Here is a 14,977-nt window from a genome sequence, read left to right on the forward strand (position 1 = left end):
CACTGCTGGCTCATATTCAGCTGTCTGTTGATCAACATTCCCAAGTCCTTTTCCTCTGGGAAGCTTTCCAGCCACTCTTCCCCAGGCCTGTAGCATTGCTTGGAGAAGATCCAAGTGCAGGACACAGATGTTGGCCTTGTGAACCTCACAGGATTGGTCTGGGCCCATTGATCCACCTTGTCCAAATCCCTCTGTAGAAATAGGGATCATGATCCACACATGGTCACTCAGTGCTAAAGTGGGAGCTGGTCTTTGGAGCTGAGGATTCAGAGGCTGCTGTATGATTTGACAGCTACAGTTTTTGCTAACAGGAAGTTGTGTCCCCCCTCTGTGTTCTCCTGAACAATCACTTAAGCTCAGGCTGACTTTTGGCTATTCATAGTTTACCACAGGACAACACAGCAAAAAACAAATAAACCAAAAAAACCCAAAAAACCCCCCAAACAAACCAAACAAAATTAAGCTTCCCTACTGACAAGAGCCCCCAAAATGTACAAAAAGATTGCAGCTCTTTTCCTGCCACATTTATTACCTTCTGGGCAGGAGCTATGTATTTATGAAAAAGCTCAACATCACGAGGACATTTGGAGAGCACTCTGTTTGTTGTTGTCTTCAAGAGATCTTCCATAACCTAATAGAAAAAACAGAAGTCTGTGAAAAACTAACACTGCTAAGATGTCCCAGACTTAAAAATAAAACAAGGCACACATCAGCCAAGAGGTACAGAGGGAGCTTCTGTCCTTCTGCATGGTCAGACTGCATAAGAGGATACAAGCTTCCCAAGGCTCCTAATTAGCAGGGTTGCTCAGTAGCTGAAGAGGAATGGAATTTAATTTGTGTTTCTGTTATGGGTTTGGGGCTTCACTCTCTGCCTCAGTACCTTCAGTCATGTAAGTGCAAAAAGCATGGCTTAAAACATTCAGGTAGCAGCCCTGGTCAGCCATAACCACACATTACAACCATTTGTGGTGCCCAGTCTCAGATTAATTATTAGTGAGATACCTTTCCTGTAGTGAGCAGTTCAGGTTTCCTGCTTTGTAATTTCAAGAGGCAAAACTAAAGGAGAGGAGAGGAGAGTAATTGTGTCCTGTGTGGAGCCAGCCCATCAAACAGCTGGGCCCATCCCAGGCACTACACAGCCAGAGCAAAGCAAAGAGAACAGGTACAGAGACAAGAACAGAGCTAAAGTGGAGGACACATCAATGCAGGGATGTTTGAGAAACTAAAAAAAGATGTGGTTTCATTTCCCTAACCTGACATGGATTAGCTAAATGACATTAACATCCAATTTGGATATACTTATCCAGTAAAATGGGCTTCAACCATGAAGAAATGAAAATGCTATTTTGGTACTAAACAAACAAAAAAAAAACCCAAAACAGCCCACCCACACAGAATGCCACTGCATTTTGATCAACCCATTTTAAAAGTAATTTTCTCTTTTCATTAAGCAAAGCAGGGATCCAAGACACTTGCTGTCATACAGATTAAGAGTTCCCATGACTCCTTGTAGTCTCAGGAGTGCACAAGGCAGGTAGCTGATACCTGGGTAGTATTGACAATCTCAACTGTTCTTCAAAATCCACCCCCCCCCCTTATTCTATCCTCTCTGTAAGCAACAGAGCAACAAGACCAGTTTTTCAAAACAAAAAGCACCTCTTGAAGTCTTGGCACATTCCTGGGTTTTTTAGTGTTTGTTTAGGGTTTTTTTGGTTTGTTTTTTTGGTTTTTTTTTTGTGTGAGCATAATGACTGCTTCATTAACTGCAGTTGTGAAAGGAAACACCAACAACAACAGAGGAGCAGGGCCATGACACCACAAAACCCAGGGGAGACCAACTGTGAAAAAGATGAACCTGAGGCTCAGTCAGTGGATCTGAGGAAGAAGCTGGTGGCTGCCAGAGCTCACAGGGCAGAGAGGAACAAAAGGCACAGAAAAGAAGAAGCTGGGCTACTAAAACAGACAAGATGAGACTTCAGACATGTTGTTCAAATGCTCATGTTTAGAAGATCATCCTTCATCTCCTTCCTCACCTGTCCCAAACTGCTGAAACACTGCTTGGATGAACAACCCTTGCATCCCACCAGCCCAGAGAAGCTGGGAAATCACTCCATTTTGACTCCTCTGGAGCCAAACTCAACCTTCAGACTCCTGAATCAATCTGAACCCTCTGTTTAAAAAAAGGAAGATCCAAATAAAGAAACAGCATTATCATATGCAGATGACTAGTTTGCCTCCTTCTGGTACACAGCAAATGAAAAGCCAGCATTCCTGCTGCAGAGTGGCAAATAACCTAACAGCCAGCTTTGAACTGTCTTCAAAGTAGCCAGAAAAAGGCTTATGCAAATGAAATTAGAAAACTTCTTGGCAATTCATCTGGTTTTGCCAGGCAAAGACGAAGGGATTTTACATTAAGCTTCCTCTTTCTAGAAAATGAAAGTATCATCTGGTTTCAGAAAAACATGTTATTTAATTAGCACTTTTTTTTCCCTCACTGTGCGATAAAGTAACAATTAGGTTCCCACAGCATTCAACATAAGCAGCTTCCTCTTGTGGAAAAAAGATGTGGGTGGTATGGGAAAAACAATCTGAGAAATACTTCCAGGTTTCAGACTGAGGTTTTATCCTGGCAAAAAAGACAGACACGTGGGTCATGCATTGGCCTCCTCAGTGCTCTTGTTTATGCCAAACGTGTACCAGGGATGAATGTTGGAGGGGGAAAAAGAGAAGGGGAGAGAAACCCAAAAGTTCTTCAACTCAGAAGTAATGGCTTTAAGGAAATAATATAATGAAGAATTAGAAAGTAGGATATATAAAATGTTCATGGAGAAGCACAACCACTGGCTTGCTGGTTTGAGGGAGGGTATGAGCTGGAGAGACAGGTCAAGTGATTGGTTTGGATGTTTTCTGTAAGAGATATCTGATAGGCTTATAAAGGGAAAAAGCCATGGGAATCACAGCAAATAGCTCATCTTGGAGCTGGACTCAGTATCCAAGAGCCCATTAATTTGGTTGCTTCATAATGGAAATACAGAAATTGTGCTGGCAGGGAGGACAGAGGTAAAAGTTTAGCAGTATCAGTCCTGGTTTTCCCCAGTGTTGCTGTGGAACTAAATGGTTAACTCCCTGATTTTGATTAGCACCAGCTCCCAATTTACTGTTTAATTCTAACTTGGATCTTTTGATACTGTGACTTACCCTCTTCCCAAAGAAAATTATAACCAGAGCTGAAACAGGAAATCATCAAACAACAGTGGTAAATGTCAACAACAGCAATTGAAAGTGCTGTGCAGTACACAAAGGGTTCAAATCATCATCTTTATTACATTAGATAATTTTTAAAAAATCGTGAGGACTGCCAGTAGAAATGTTTATGGATTTACCTGGGGCGTGCAGATGGATGCACTGGAGGTCACAGGGTATTTACACATGAAACATCCACCAAGTGGACCATCCCTTCTTGTCATCATGCTCACTCACACACATCTGATCTTGGTCATAAAGTCTCCTTGCTCAGCAATATAACCAAGAGCTCAGGCCCCCCTCTGGAGCTGGTGTTATGAAAGGGAGGAGACTCTTCCCTATCAGATGCTTCACTGCTCATCAAGGCTGAACAACAAACACTAACAGAAGTTAGGAAACAGAAAAAGGCTCAGCTGTGGCATCTGGATGTCTCTTCAGAGAAGGAACCTATAGCCCTGTAGAACCTATAGCCCTCCAGTGTCCCTAGGCTGTGCAAAACACTCAGAACAACACTCAGAACTCAGTTCCCATGTGGTTAGCAGTGTTCATTCCCTTGAGTCTGCTGTCAGATTTGCACAACTGTCTCATCCTTGGCACTGAAGACAGAAAGTACTCTGCCTGCCAACTACTCTGGAAATCAAACCACACCCACATTTCAGAGCTAAAGTCCCTAAACTGGCACCCAAAATCACTGCTACTGTTGATTTCATTTCATGCCTGAATTCCCTTTTATAAAACAGAGATAAAAAATGCTCCATGGCACTGGGCTGTAATGACAGCAAATTAACTTTGATGAAGTACATAAACAGCAGAAGACAGTATTTCTGCCCTCAGGACAGAGCTCACTGTGTGTTAAGTTGTATTCTTCATCTAAAAGAAATGTATTCTTCATCTCTTAAAGAGGCAGTGGTGCTAGGAATTGATCTTGTTAAGGAAGACTAAGACTATAAATAAACTCCCCAAAATGCCCTAGGGAATACATTCCTCTAGCATTTACTACGTTTACAGCCTAAATGATGGTGTTTTTCAGCATCATTTTTTTTTTCCTGTGTTTGTATGATGAAATTCAATTATGAATAATGCATCATATGGCCTCTCTGAGACCCTGTTAGTGTGAAGTGAGATCCTCTAAATCCACTGCACTGCTAAGCCACTGGAATGAAAAACAGACAATAATGACCTACAAATATGGGTATGTGACAGCACTGAAGAGAGAGATGCAGCAGGCATCTCAGAGGACTGAGATGAGACTGCAGACCTTGGACCTCCAATTTAGGGACTGGAGATAGAGAGGCAATGGCTCTAGTGAGTTCAGACACTTCCATACAAGTTTGACCCCTTCTACCATCTTACTGGGTTTTCTTCTAACTCCTCCTCCTCTTTCTCATCTAGTTTGGAGGAAGAGAGCCTTGGGGCAACTCGACTCAACTTCTTGACTAGACTCTTCTGGAAAGAGGCCTCTCCTCAGATACACTTACATACACCCTGTACACTGGGATGGTGCTACCACCACCCAGCCACACAGTGTGGAGTACAGAGCTAAGCACATGGGACTTTCCACAGAAAGTATTGTGAAACTGGTACTGTGAGAGTTGAAGTTTCTTTGTAGCATTAAAACATGTTTTGGCACAGAGAGGGAATTTAGACTGCATGATCAAAATGCATGAGACTTCACAGAAACTGTGCTACTAATTTATGAATAACTGAGTATTATTCTGTGCAATTACAATGGGGGAGATTTGAGATTTGCTCTGAGATTTGAGGCTCTTTGCTCCCAAATACGTGTAACTTTGTTATTAAATCTTTTTCCTTTTATTCTGTAAGGAAAGCTATGTTTCTTTTGGAGCTTTGAAAGATCTCAACCCCCATCAGTGAACGGTAAGCATGTACATCTCTGTAACAAAGCTCTTCTTTGTTGATCTATAAGCAAATACTTGAAGATGTCCCTGAAGAAGCTGAGCATTCCCAGCACAATGACATGCTGAAGTTGGAGGTGTTCAGTCCAAATGTGGAACAAAAGTTTTAAAAATAAATTTTAAACAATCCAGTTATTTATGTGAGGATAAAGTTCAGAGGCTAACCCTGGCCCAGAGTCCCCAAGGCTTTCAACTGGGCTTTTTGCACCAAACAAAGAACTTACAGATGACAACAAACAGATAACTTCCAACAGGCAGACACAGGAAAAAGCACTGAATTTAGGTCAGTGATACAGGGAAGAAGAAACTTAACTTAGGCTTTAGACCAGCTGTCAGGTTTTGGTTTTTTTATTTTTTTTTTTTTTTTAAGAGAGATTGCCCAATGATTTAAAAATAATCAAAAACGGGAACTCCACTTGTGCAAATGAGAACATCTCAAAAGTAAGAATGTTGCAATGTAGAGTTGCTACAAGGAATGCAAAGTGACGGCTGACAGAGAGGATTCTGCTCTAGGGAAGGCTCTTGTCAAAGACTTTGGGACACAGGAAAGAAGCAAATGAGGAGAGTGCAAGCTGAGACTTCAGAACATGCACAGCAGCAACAAAAGCCAAACCAAGGGGGAAATTTCTTCCTTTTCCTACAAATCAAAGTCCTGCACATGCCAGAACAGTTCTCAAATCTGATTTTCTGAAGTGGCTGTCAGTAATACAAAGAACAAGAAATTCGGGCTCTTAGCACAAGAGTAATGTTCATGTGGTGCTCAAGGGCTCTAACACCACTCAACAGAAGATCTTGCTTAATACACTACATAAAAGCATAAAGAAATCAGCTCCTGATTACCTAGAGAAACAGAGGGCTCAGGAAATAAGGCCTAAACATATAATATGCTGTTCTCTAAAGATACAGAAAGCTGTTGAGAAAAGGAGAGAGAACAGAAAGAGCAGGCTACTGTTAATGATGGAGCACAGAGGTTCCCAACAGGTCTGCACAGTCCAGTGCCACCCAGACATCAAAGATGCAGAAGTAGCATGCACAAAAGAGAGTATGCACTGACTCAAAAGACTGTATATGATCCAGGCTGAAGAGACCAGGCTATTCCTCCAAAATCTTTCCAAGGAGCTTATCTGATATATGAGAGTGTGTGTAGATGTTTACTCACAAATCCTACTGGCCTAAGCTGGCATATGCTGAGGCTTGTAAAATGAATTATCACCCATCATGTGGTTACACTGCAACAGAGAGGTCAATGCTGAAAAACCAAAAGCCAGCTGAGTAAGGATTTCCATTTTCTGCTAAATCCAATGAACAGTGTATGCTAGGAACTGTTCTTCCTACTTGAGATTTCAATTCAGGTTTCAAGGACCTCTCTACAGAGCACACCAAGGGGGACACAGCATAAATACTGCTCAGATTCACTGGAGAGCTGCTGAAGTTTCTGAAGGGGAGTGTGACACTTAGCAGCAGCAGTCAGGCACACGTACAGATTTCCTGACAACACAGCAACCTCCCATTCCTTTCCATTGTCTTCCTTATTCCATTATCACAGAATCATCTGGGTTGGAAAGGAGCTCTAAGATCATCAAGTCCAACCCTTAATCCACTACCACTGTGGTTCCCAGACCATGGCACTCAGTGCCACATCCAGTCTCTTCTTAAAAACCTCCAGGGATGGAGAATCCACCTCCTTCCTGGGCAGCCCATTTCAATGCCTGATCACCCCCTCTGCAAAGAATTTTTTCCTAAAATCCAACCAAAACCTCCCCTGACAGAGCTTGTCTTACTGGTAGCTAAATGGGAGAAGAGATCAACCCCCCCCTGGCTCCAGCCTCCTTTCAGGGAGTTGGAGAGAGTGATGAGGTCTCCCCTGAGCCTCCTCTTCTCCAGCCTCAACACCCCCAGCTCCCTCAGCCCTTCCTCACAGGACTTGTGCTGGATCCCTTCACAGCCTTCTTGCTCTTCTCTGGACCTGCTCCAGCACCTCAATCTCCTTCCTGAGCTGAGGGGCCCAGAGCTGGACACAGGACTCAAGCTGTGGCCTCACCAGAGATGAGCACAGAGGCAGAATCCCTTCCCTGGACCTGCTGGCCACGCTGTTCCTGAGCCAGCCCAGGATGCCATTGGCCTTCTTGGCCACCTGGGCACCTGGTCCTGCAGAGACATTTGGAGCACCCACCTGCATGACATCTTGGAGGCTTTCAGTGAAGGACAGCTCAGCCTCCACCATGTAGAACTCTGCCAGGTGCCGCCGACTCTGCGAGTTTTCTGCTCGAAACGTTGGGCCAAAGGTGAACACGTGGGTAAAAGCTCTGCAAGGCAAAAAGAAACAGAGAAGTCAGGCCCAGCACAACACAAGTGAGAGTGTGAGATTTAAAGCCCCATCCACAAGTTCACTTTTCTGTCAGGAGCTGGAAGAGCTCATGTCTTTGTTCCCTCTTTAACCCATTTAATGGCACTGTTGGGTGTGCTACCATTACACTGCTTCAGCATTAAGAGGGATTTTTCACACCTCACCACGACACAGCCATGTTAAAAAAAAACCTGTTCAGCTTTCACTGAACACCATTTATGCTCTGCACATTTTTTGTAACTTTGTAGGAATAAAAAAATTACATTCTGCAGAATGACATCACTGGAAAAGCACCCAGATGCCACGTCTGTCAGGTTCCCCTTGATCACATTTATTTGGCTCCATGGTCTGATCTTTATGGGTGCTGTGACACCTCAGAGCCCAACAGGGCAGAGAGGGTCCTGCTGCTGGAGTTGCTGAGCTGGTGATGGTGCTCAGAAGGGCCTGGTGAGGCTCAGAGAGATGGGTGTACAGTGTACAGTTTGCAGTCCCCCTCTAGTGGCAAGACCAAAGTTAAAATGCTGAAAAAGCCTTCAAGGTAATAACCTGGGCTCCTTCTACACAGATAAAAATGGTTCAGCTAAAGAGGTCCAGACTATAGGGAAAACATCTGGGATATCATTTTATACTGAAGCAACCAATGCATTTCCTATTATGAAGCTACTTCTCTGGCAACCTCCTGGGCAATCTATTTAAACACATCCTCTCTTGTTCTGTAGGCACATCATGCTGTGTTACTCAGGATGCCTTTAAAATGTTTTGCTGTGGAGAAACTACACTCCAAGCAACACCTTTTTACACTGTGGGCTTCAGGGCATCCTCACAGCCAGTGAGAGCTTCCCAAGCAGTTGCTGTGATGGCTGTTTCCTCCCAGGCTGCATGAGAAGCAAACCATGACCAGGGAGAGAGCAAGCTGCTTCAGCAAAACCATGGACTGGGCAGCTGCTGTCTTTGGTACATTTTTAACTTGAAGTTATTTTTAGCCACAGACAGTGTAGGAGAAAGAACCTGATCAGTACAGATTAAGCACAGTTTAACACTAATGAAAGGATGCGTGTTAATTGCTGGGGTTGACATTTGACTTGCATCTTGCTCTGCAAGCTTTCAACTTAAAAGAGGATGTGTGCTCTTTTCTGCACAGGCTAATTTGGTTAAACTGAAGTTTAAATAAACAACACTCAAAAAAGCAGCGTTTTTCCTTTGCCTCTAATGAAGGCATCTGCACTGCAAATAAAGGAACACACACATTCTGGTTCACTCATCTGTTCCCTCCTGCCACATGACAGTTAGAGGTTATGATCCAAAGAAACAGCACTTTCTTTTTCCCTGAGTTGCTGGCAGTAAACACACCAGAAGAAAGTTCCAGGTCAAGACTCTGAATACGTAGCCTGCCTGTAGGTTTCTTTTCCCCACTGGCTCTGAGTTCCCTGCTCCAATAAAAACACTTTCTGTCTCAGATTTGGTCCCATATCTCCACTCTCTCATGCTGACCACAGAGATTTAACAGCAAATAGATTTCCTCAAACATAATTTTCAGGATGTCTCTTTTCCCTATGCTGCCTTTTTAGCTTGATGCTATATTATTGTAAACTTCTGCCATCACTTGAGCATCCTCCTTCAAACTGCCCTTTGCTGTAGAATCTATAAAACCTCAGCACTGTTTAGATAAGTGATGTACCCAGACCATTACTCACTGCACAGGTCAGTATTATCTCATCAGTTCCTTGTGCTCCCCCATCTGTAGCCATCTGTTGTCTTGGGTTATAGAAAAACACATGTTCTTCCTCACAAGGCCTTTCTGTTTTTTTATTTTTTCCATGTTCCTGCAGCACCTGGCACAACAAGGTCTTGGATCCAAAGCTTGAGAGCCTCAACTGCTATAGCAATACAAACAACAACTATGATGCAATGAACCACTCGGCCAAAATTGCTCAATGTTTAAGGTAGAACTGGTCAAAAACTTTTGCTTGCCAGGCCACAGAGGCTGGCCTGAAGTGGGAAACAGGAGGTGCATGTTCTTGTGCTACCTGTGCTCATGTTTCAGGCTTTTGCTAAAATTTTTCAATTTGAAGGAAGCTGAAGGAAGAATCTTCCCGAAATAAAACAGTCACAAGTTCAGATTTTGACTGGGTCAGGACTAGACATGGGAGAAAAATATTTTTAAAAGTTTACAGTTGCTGCAGTACTCATCCAGGACTGATGGGTTTGATGTGCAGGTCTCTTAATTTGTCTCTGTCAAGTAGAAATTAAAACTAAAGCATGATATCAGCTATCCAGCAGGAGATTCTGCCCCTCAGAGCAGTAGTGTGACACTTCACTTAAGGTAGGTTGCTGTGGCAGATGACAGTCTCCAGCAATCCAGGCTACTCTAAACACTTGGAACTGTACTTTATTCCTACTGAAAAGAAGCACTAGACTAGAAACCTACCTTCCAAAGGGCTCGCTGGCTGCAAAATGCCTAAAAATAATAATAATAATAATAAAAAAATATTCATCTTGCCCAAAGATGCCAACTGTGGTCAAACACTTCATAGTCACAAATTGATTTTATGCTTTATTGATTTAAGAATAAAGCCTCTCTGTGCCCCAGAGGGAGCTTTTCAGGAGGACAAGTGCAGAACAACTCCCACAGGAACTGATTTCAGCCTTTCCTCAGCTCTAAGCATCCTGCTGGGATGAATCTTCTCTAACTTGTACATTGAGCACCACCTACATTTACAAAATGAAACATTAGCACTGCAACTTCATGGGCTGTGCCAACAGCAGAAATAAGGGGTTTGTGATAGCTCATAGAGAAAGCAACATTACTGGTGTAGGGCTAAGTTTGCTGCCTGCCCCCTGGAAATAAAAAAAAACAACAATGCAACCCGAAAACCAAACCCAAAATAAACCCACATCTGCAGGGTGGGAAAGAATCACTCATTTCTCAGGCTAATCATAAAAGGAAAAGATAGATACAAATAACTGTGAGAACTTCACCACGATCTTGGGACCCTGGCAAAGGGAAACTGGCCAGATGTCATGCTGGCAAAGTGATCAAAGGAGCACAGTGAATGCAAGTCATCTGGTAAATGGCAATGCAGCACTGATCAGAGGCCTGGACAGAACAGAGAAACACAGCTAAAAATATACAGTCACTGTTATCAGCTCCAAGTGTGAACAATTATTTGTCATCCAGGCATTCATACACTATTTACTGTGCTCTGCCAGACACTAAGCAAACCCACACGACACAAATCCAACCTTTATTTCTACTTCATCTGCTATTAAAAGAATTTATCTGGGATTTGATGTACTACTGCATCACACTGAGCATGTATAAATATATTAGAAAAAAGGGATGGGAGATGACTCTCCTCTGATTTCATGGCATTGAGGGCAAGACAAGTCATTTTGTTCTGTGTGCATTCAGCACCTAGCACAATGGAGCCTCAGTCCAGGGCTGTGACTCCTATGCTCTACGATGCAAATAATCAATCATTTAACATTCCCAGACCTCTTCAAGACTTTCAGCATTTAAAAATAACTTGAAAACTTATGGCTAAGTCTCTAAAAGTGCTTAGGGTCAGTTGGGGTTGTGGACACTCAAGAGTCTTAAAAAAAAAAAAAAAAAAAAAATAGAAATCAGTAGTGCTAATTCTGCATTTCTGACAAAAGCACACGTACAAGGAAGGGAAAAAAAAAAAAAAGCAAGGCCAATAATCTGCTGAGTCCTTTTCCTTAGCCACTACAGACAGAGCAATAATGTCTGTAATGCTGTCCTTGTACGTGCCACCAAAGAACACAGAGAGGCTTTGAAATGAGTCCCTTTGCAGCTCCCTTCACCCGGATCAGAGCTCCGGACAGCAATCCCCAGAGCATTCATGCAGTTCACAGGCACTGCTGGGGTCAGCACCAGAAGAGGGCACAGAGTTGCTTAATTAATTGCTCCCTTTCTGGGACTGTATTTTGCTGTGCCTGGTTCTCTGGGAAAATTTGAGAGCTTAATGTGGAGGCCAAGAGAACACTCAGCACTCCCTTTGGCACAGCGAAACGCTGCAAAACCCAGGGCCCCATCCTGCCAAATGCTGAGCTCACTTATTCCCAGCCCAGGAACAGCTCAAGGAACAGCTCAGGGAACAGTTCAGGCACCTTCCAGGTGCAGGAGTCACTCTGGAAGCAAACAGCAGCATTTGGATGTGTTGCTGGAGCACAGCAGCCTTCCACATGGATCATGGCCTGGTGAAAGCTCTTTCTTGCATAGGCTGCATTTGTGATCTCCACCCTATTAAAAGCCAAGAAGGGAGAAAACTTTCCCCTTTTCAGACTCATTTTACACGTTACTAAAACCTGCTTCAGAAGCAGCTTCCTCTTCCCCTTTGAGAACTCTGTGCCATGCAGAATGAAAGCTCATTTCATTTGAACTTGTTGACAATTCATTATTGAAGCAGAGATAGAAACCAACAGAGAAGTATCTGTGCCCAAAGCTGCTTAAAATCATCCTTTTAATTAAACTCCTGTAATGTTTGTAGGCCTGAGTGTCTCTGCCTTCCTGGCAATTTTTGCACTCCTATCCAAATATAATTAATTGTGCCGATGATTCCCAAGCCAGGAATGAATTGTGCTCCTTTTCTGAGCCAGGACTCCAAGCTGTTAACGGGGTAATAAAGACTTATTTGTGCTGTCGAACCAAGGGGATATAAGTCTGAGCAAGGCTATTAATCAAGAAGATGCAATCCCTGCAGAGTCAGCTTGCAGCCCCATGCCAAGGTCACACCACGCAGCAGTGACACAGCTGGAGGCAGAAGCTGATTGCTGTGACTCAGGGCTAAGCCCTAAACCACACCAGTACACACAGCCAGTCATTTGTGGGGTGCCCTCCTTCTCACCCCAAAACCCTACAGGTGTCTGCATAAACACAAATAGAGTGATTACTCTGACAAGGTCTGCAGAGGAGTTACATGGAATGGTGATTTGTAATAAGTCTCTTTGGCCAGGCTAAGTGAACACAACACGTTTCCCCATGCTATCATCCACCCCCCACCCCTCCCCTAAAACCTAGATTGCAAGAAAATCTAGAAATTATAGAATCATAGAACTTCCAGGGTTGGAAGGGACTTTGAGATCATCCAGTTCCAACCCCACTGCCATGGGCAGGGACACCTCCCACTAGGTCAGGTTACTCAGAGCCCCATCCAACCTGGCCTTGAAAACTTCCAGGGATGGGGCTTCCACCACCTCTCTGGGCAACCTGTGCCAGGGTCTCACCACCCTCAAGGTGAAGAACTTCTTCCTAACATCTCATCTAAATCTCTCCTCCTCTAGTTTGAATCCATTCCCCCATGTCTTATCACTCCCTGACATCCTAAAAAGTCCCTCCCCACCTTTCTTGTAGCCCCCTTCAGATACTGGAAGGCCACAATAAGGTCTCCTCAGAGCCTTCTTCTTTACAGACTGAAAACCCCAACAACTCTCTCAGCCTGTCTTCACAGGAGAGGTGTTCCAGCCCTCTGATCATCCTTGTGGCCTTTCTCTGTGCTCCACCACACCCATGTCCCTCCTGTAAAAGGGGTTCCAGCACTGGGGTCTCATGAGAACAGAGCAGAGGGGTAGAACAGCAAGGGCAAACAACACATTGTTGGCAGAGGAGGAAAGGAGAGTGAGGTGACCCTGAAGCCCAGGAGCTTTGCTTTGTCAGCTGCACTACCCTTTGCTTTAGGAAAGGAAGAGATTAATAAAGTGAGCTATCCAATTTAATTCCTCCTCTCTTCCAGCATGACCATAATCAATTTGAGAATGGAGGGACCTGCCTGCTCCATTGAAGTAAGCAGATGACTTTGCTTAGCTGCCAGCAGACACCAGTTGGCCGCAGCACTGGACTGAAGCACGACTGGGATTGTTTGGAGAGGCTAAAAATTGTGTGTTGAGAGATGTTCTGGCCAGATGCAAGAAACCACACACACAGACAATGATTCAAACATACCCAACCAATGCCTTCGTGGTGGAATTGTCAGAGGAGCTGGAAACTCAGGGCTCCTAATGATGCCAGTGAGGTACAGGCCCCCAGCAGCTCGGAGAAGAGGGAGAATATTTTACATCCCTGAGCTGGGTGGACTGTGTCAAGATCAAACCTCAGAGAGAAATATCTGTTGTTTTTTTTTAACCTCAATGTAAAAATAATACTCCCATTTACTATTGTTCGGTGGTTTGGATTTTGCTCAATGAAAATGTGCATGTTTCTGTTGAAAGGGTGGTGCAGGGAACTGAACCTTATCCAGAAAAAGGGAAGAAAAAAAAAAAAATTTTTTTTAGAAGATTCTTCATAGATTGTGCCACTTCTGCCTGCCCTGAGGAAGTGCAGATGAGAAAAGCTGCATCTTGACAAGGGCTTTTACAGCAGTATGTGAGGTTTATGCCTGGGCAGCAGAGATGGTGTGCTGAGTGCTAAGGTTTCAATTCATGCTGCGATGAGATGGGATTGTACTTCCTTTTCTGTAAGCAGCCAAAAATAAATATATAAATAAATAAATAAATAAAAGCTGTCTAAGTTCCCAGACAGGGACTGGGAAGTGCTAAACTTCCCCCCCAATAAGTCAGACTGAAGCAACACAGCAGTTTCCCTTTGCTGCAGCAGTGTCCTACCATGCACTCTCCTGCCACTCTCCAGGACTGGCTGTCCCCCTGCCACGTCCTCTGCTCTGGCTTCAGCAGCAGCAAAAAACAGACCAAGGATCCTCTCAGGTTCTCTACCTCTGCTTGTAAAGGATCCAAGCACACTTGAGAAATTAACAACAATGTGACCCCTATATCCTAATTATCTGGCAAAGCACCCCACGTTTTGTTTATTAAAACTCACAGCACATCCAGACATCAAGTTGTTAGTTTAGAGATGGCAGGAGAATAAGGGAAAACTGAGAAACAAAGGAAATGGAGTTACTCAGAGCCATGCCATGTCTTCTGTTCCTGGCTCAGGGATCCCCTCAGCCTGGGTCCTCCTCCCTTTTATGAGACTCTGTTGTACTGCAATCCCAGTGAAGTATTGTTTTGTCCCAGTTTTGATATTATTATTTCTAATTAAAGTCAATAAAACAACCAATTAGCAATGATAACTCAAGCTGGGCTGTTGAAAGCCACCAAAGTAGCTAAGCATTTATTCAAATAACCATTTCCCATGCCCCAGCTAACAGAGATCTACAAAGGAGTGACATAAAATGTTTCAAAGATTTAAATAAAACAAGCTGCAAAGATCCCTTTCAAGATTTAATCATAGCACTGATGGCTAAATACATCACCAATATGGGGGGAGTGAGCAATTGTGTTACATCTTTTTCCTTTCAGGGTGGAAAACCAGAGTGGAACACGTGGAAAAAACACATATTCTCCACAAACTGCATTATAGTACCTTTGAAGATAATTTTTTTTTTTTAATCAACTGTTTTTCAGATGGATGCAGGTTCTACCATCTCCACAAATATGAATCACAGCAAGAAAC

General features: G+C 43.6%; 1 protein-coding gene across 3 annotated transcripts in view; it reads right to left on the reverse strand.

The window, feature by feature from the left end:
- Positions 1-14,977, reverse strand: part of NARS2 (asparaginyl-tRNA synthetase 2, mitochondrial) — a 57,673-nt gene that overhangs the window by 15,424 nt on the left and 27,272 nt on the right. For all 3 annotated transcript variants that reach the window (XR_011722754.1, XM_071727429.1, XM_071727559.1), the window contains 2 exons: positions 7,333-7,465; positions 533-631 (listed from right to left, as the gene is read on the reverse strand). Coding sequence is in view for 2 of the 3 variants with exons in the window: in XM_071727429.1 (XP_071583530.1) it covers positions 533-631; positions 7,333-7,465 (232 nt within the window). In the remaining variant the exon portion in view is untranslated. The remainder of the gene's footprint in view (positions 1-532; positions 632-7,332; positions 7,466-14,977) is intronic.

Source organism: Heliangelus exortis, chromosome 1, assembly GCF_036169615.1.
Source record: "Heliangelus exortis chromosome 1, bHelExo1.hap1, whole genome shotgun sequence".
Classification (NCBI taxonomy): Eukaryota; Metazoa; Chordata; class Aves; order Apodiformes; family Trochilidae; genus Heliangelus; species Heliangelus exortis.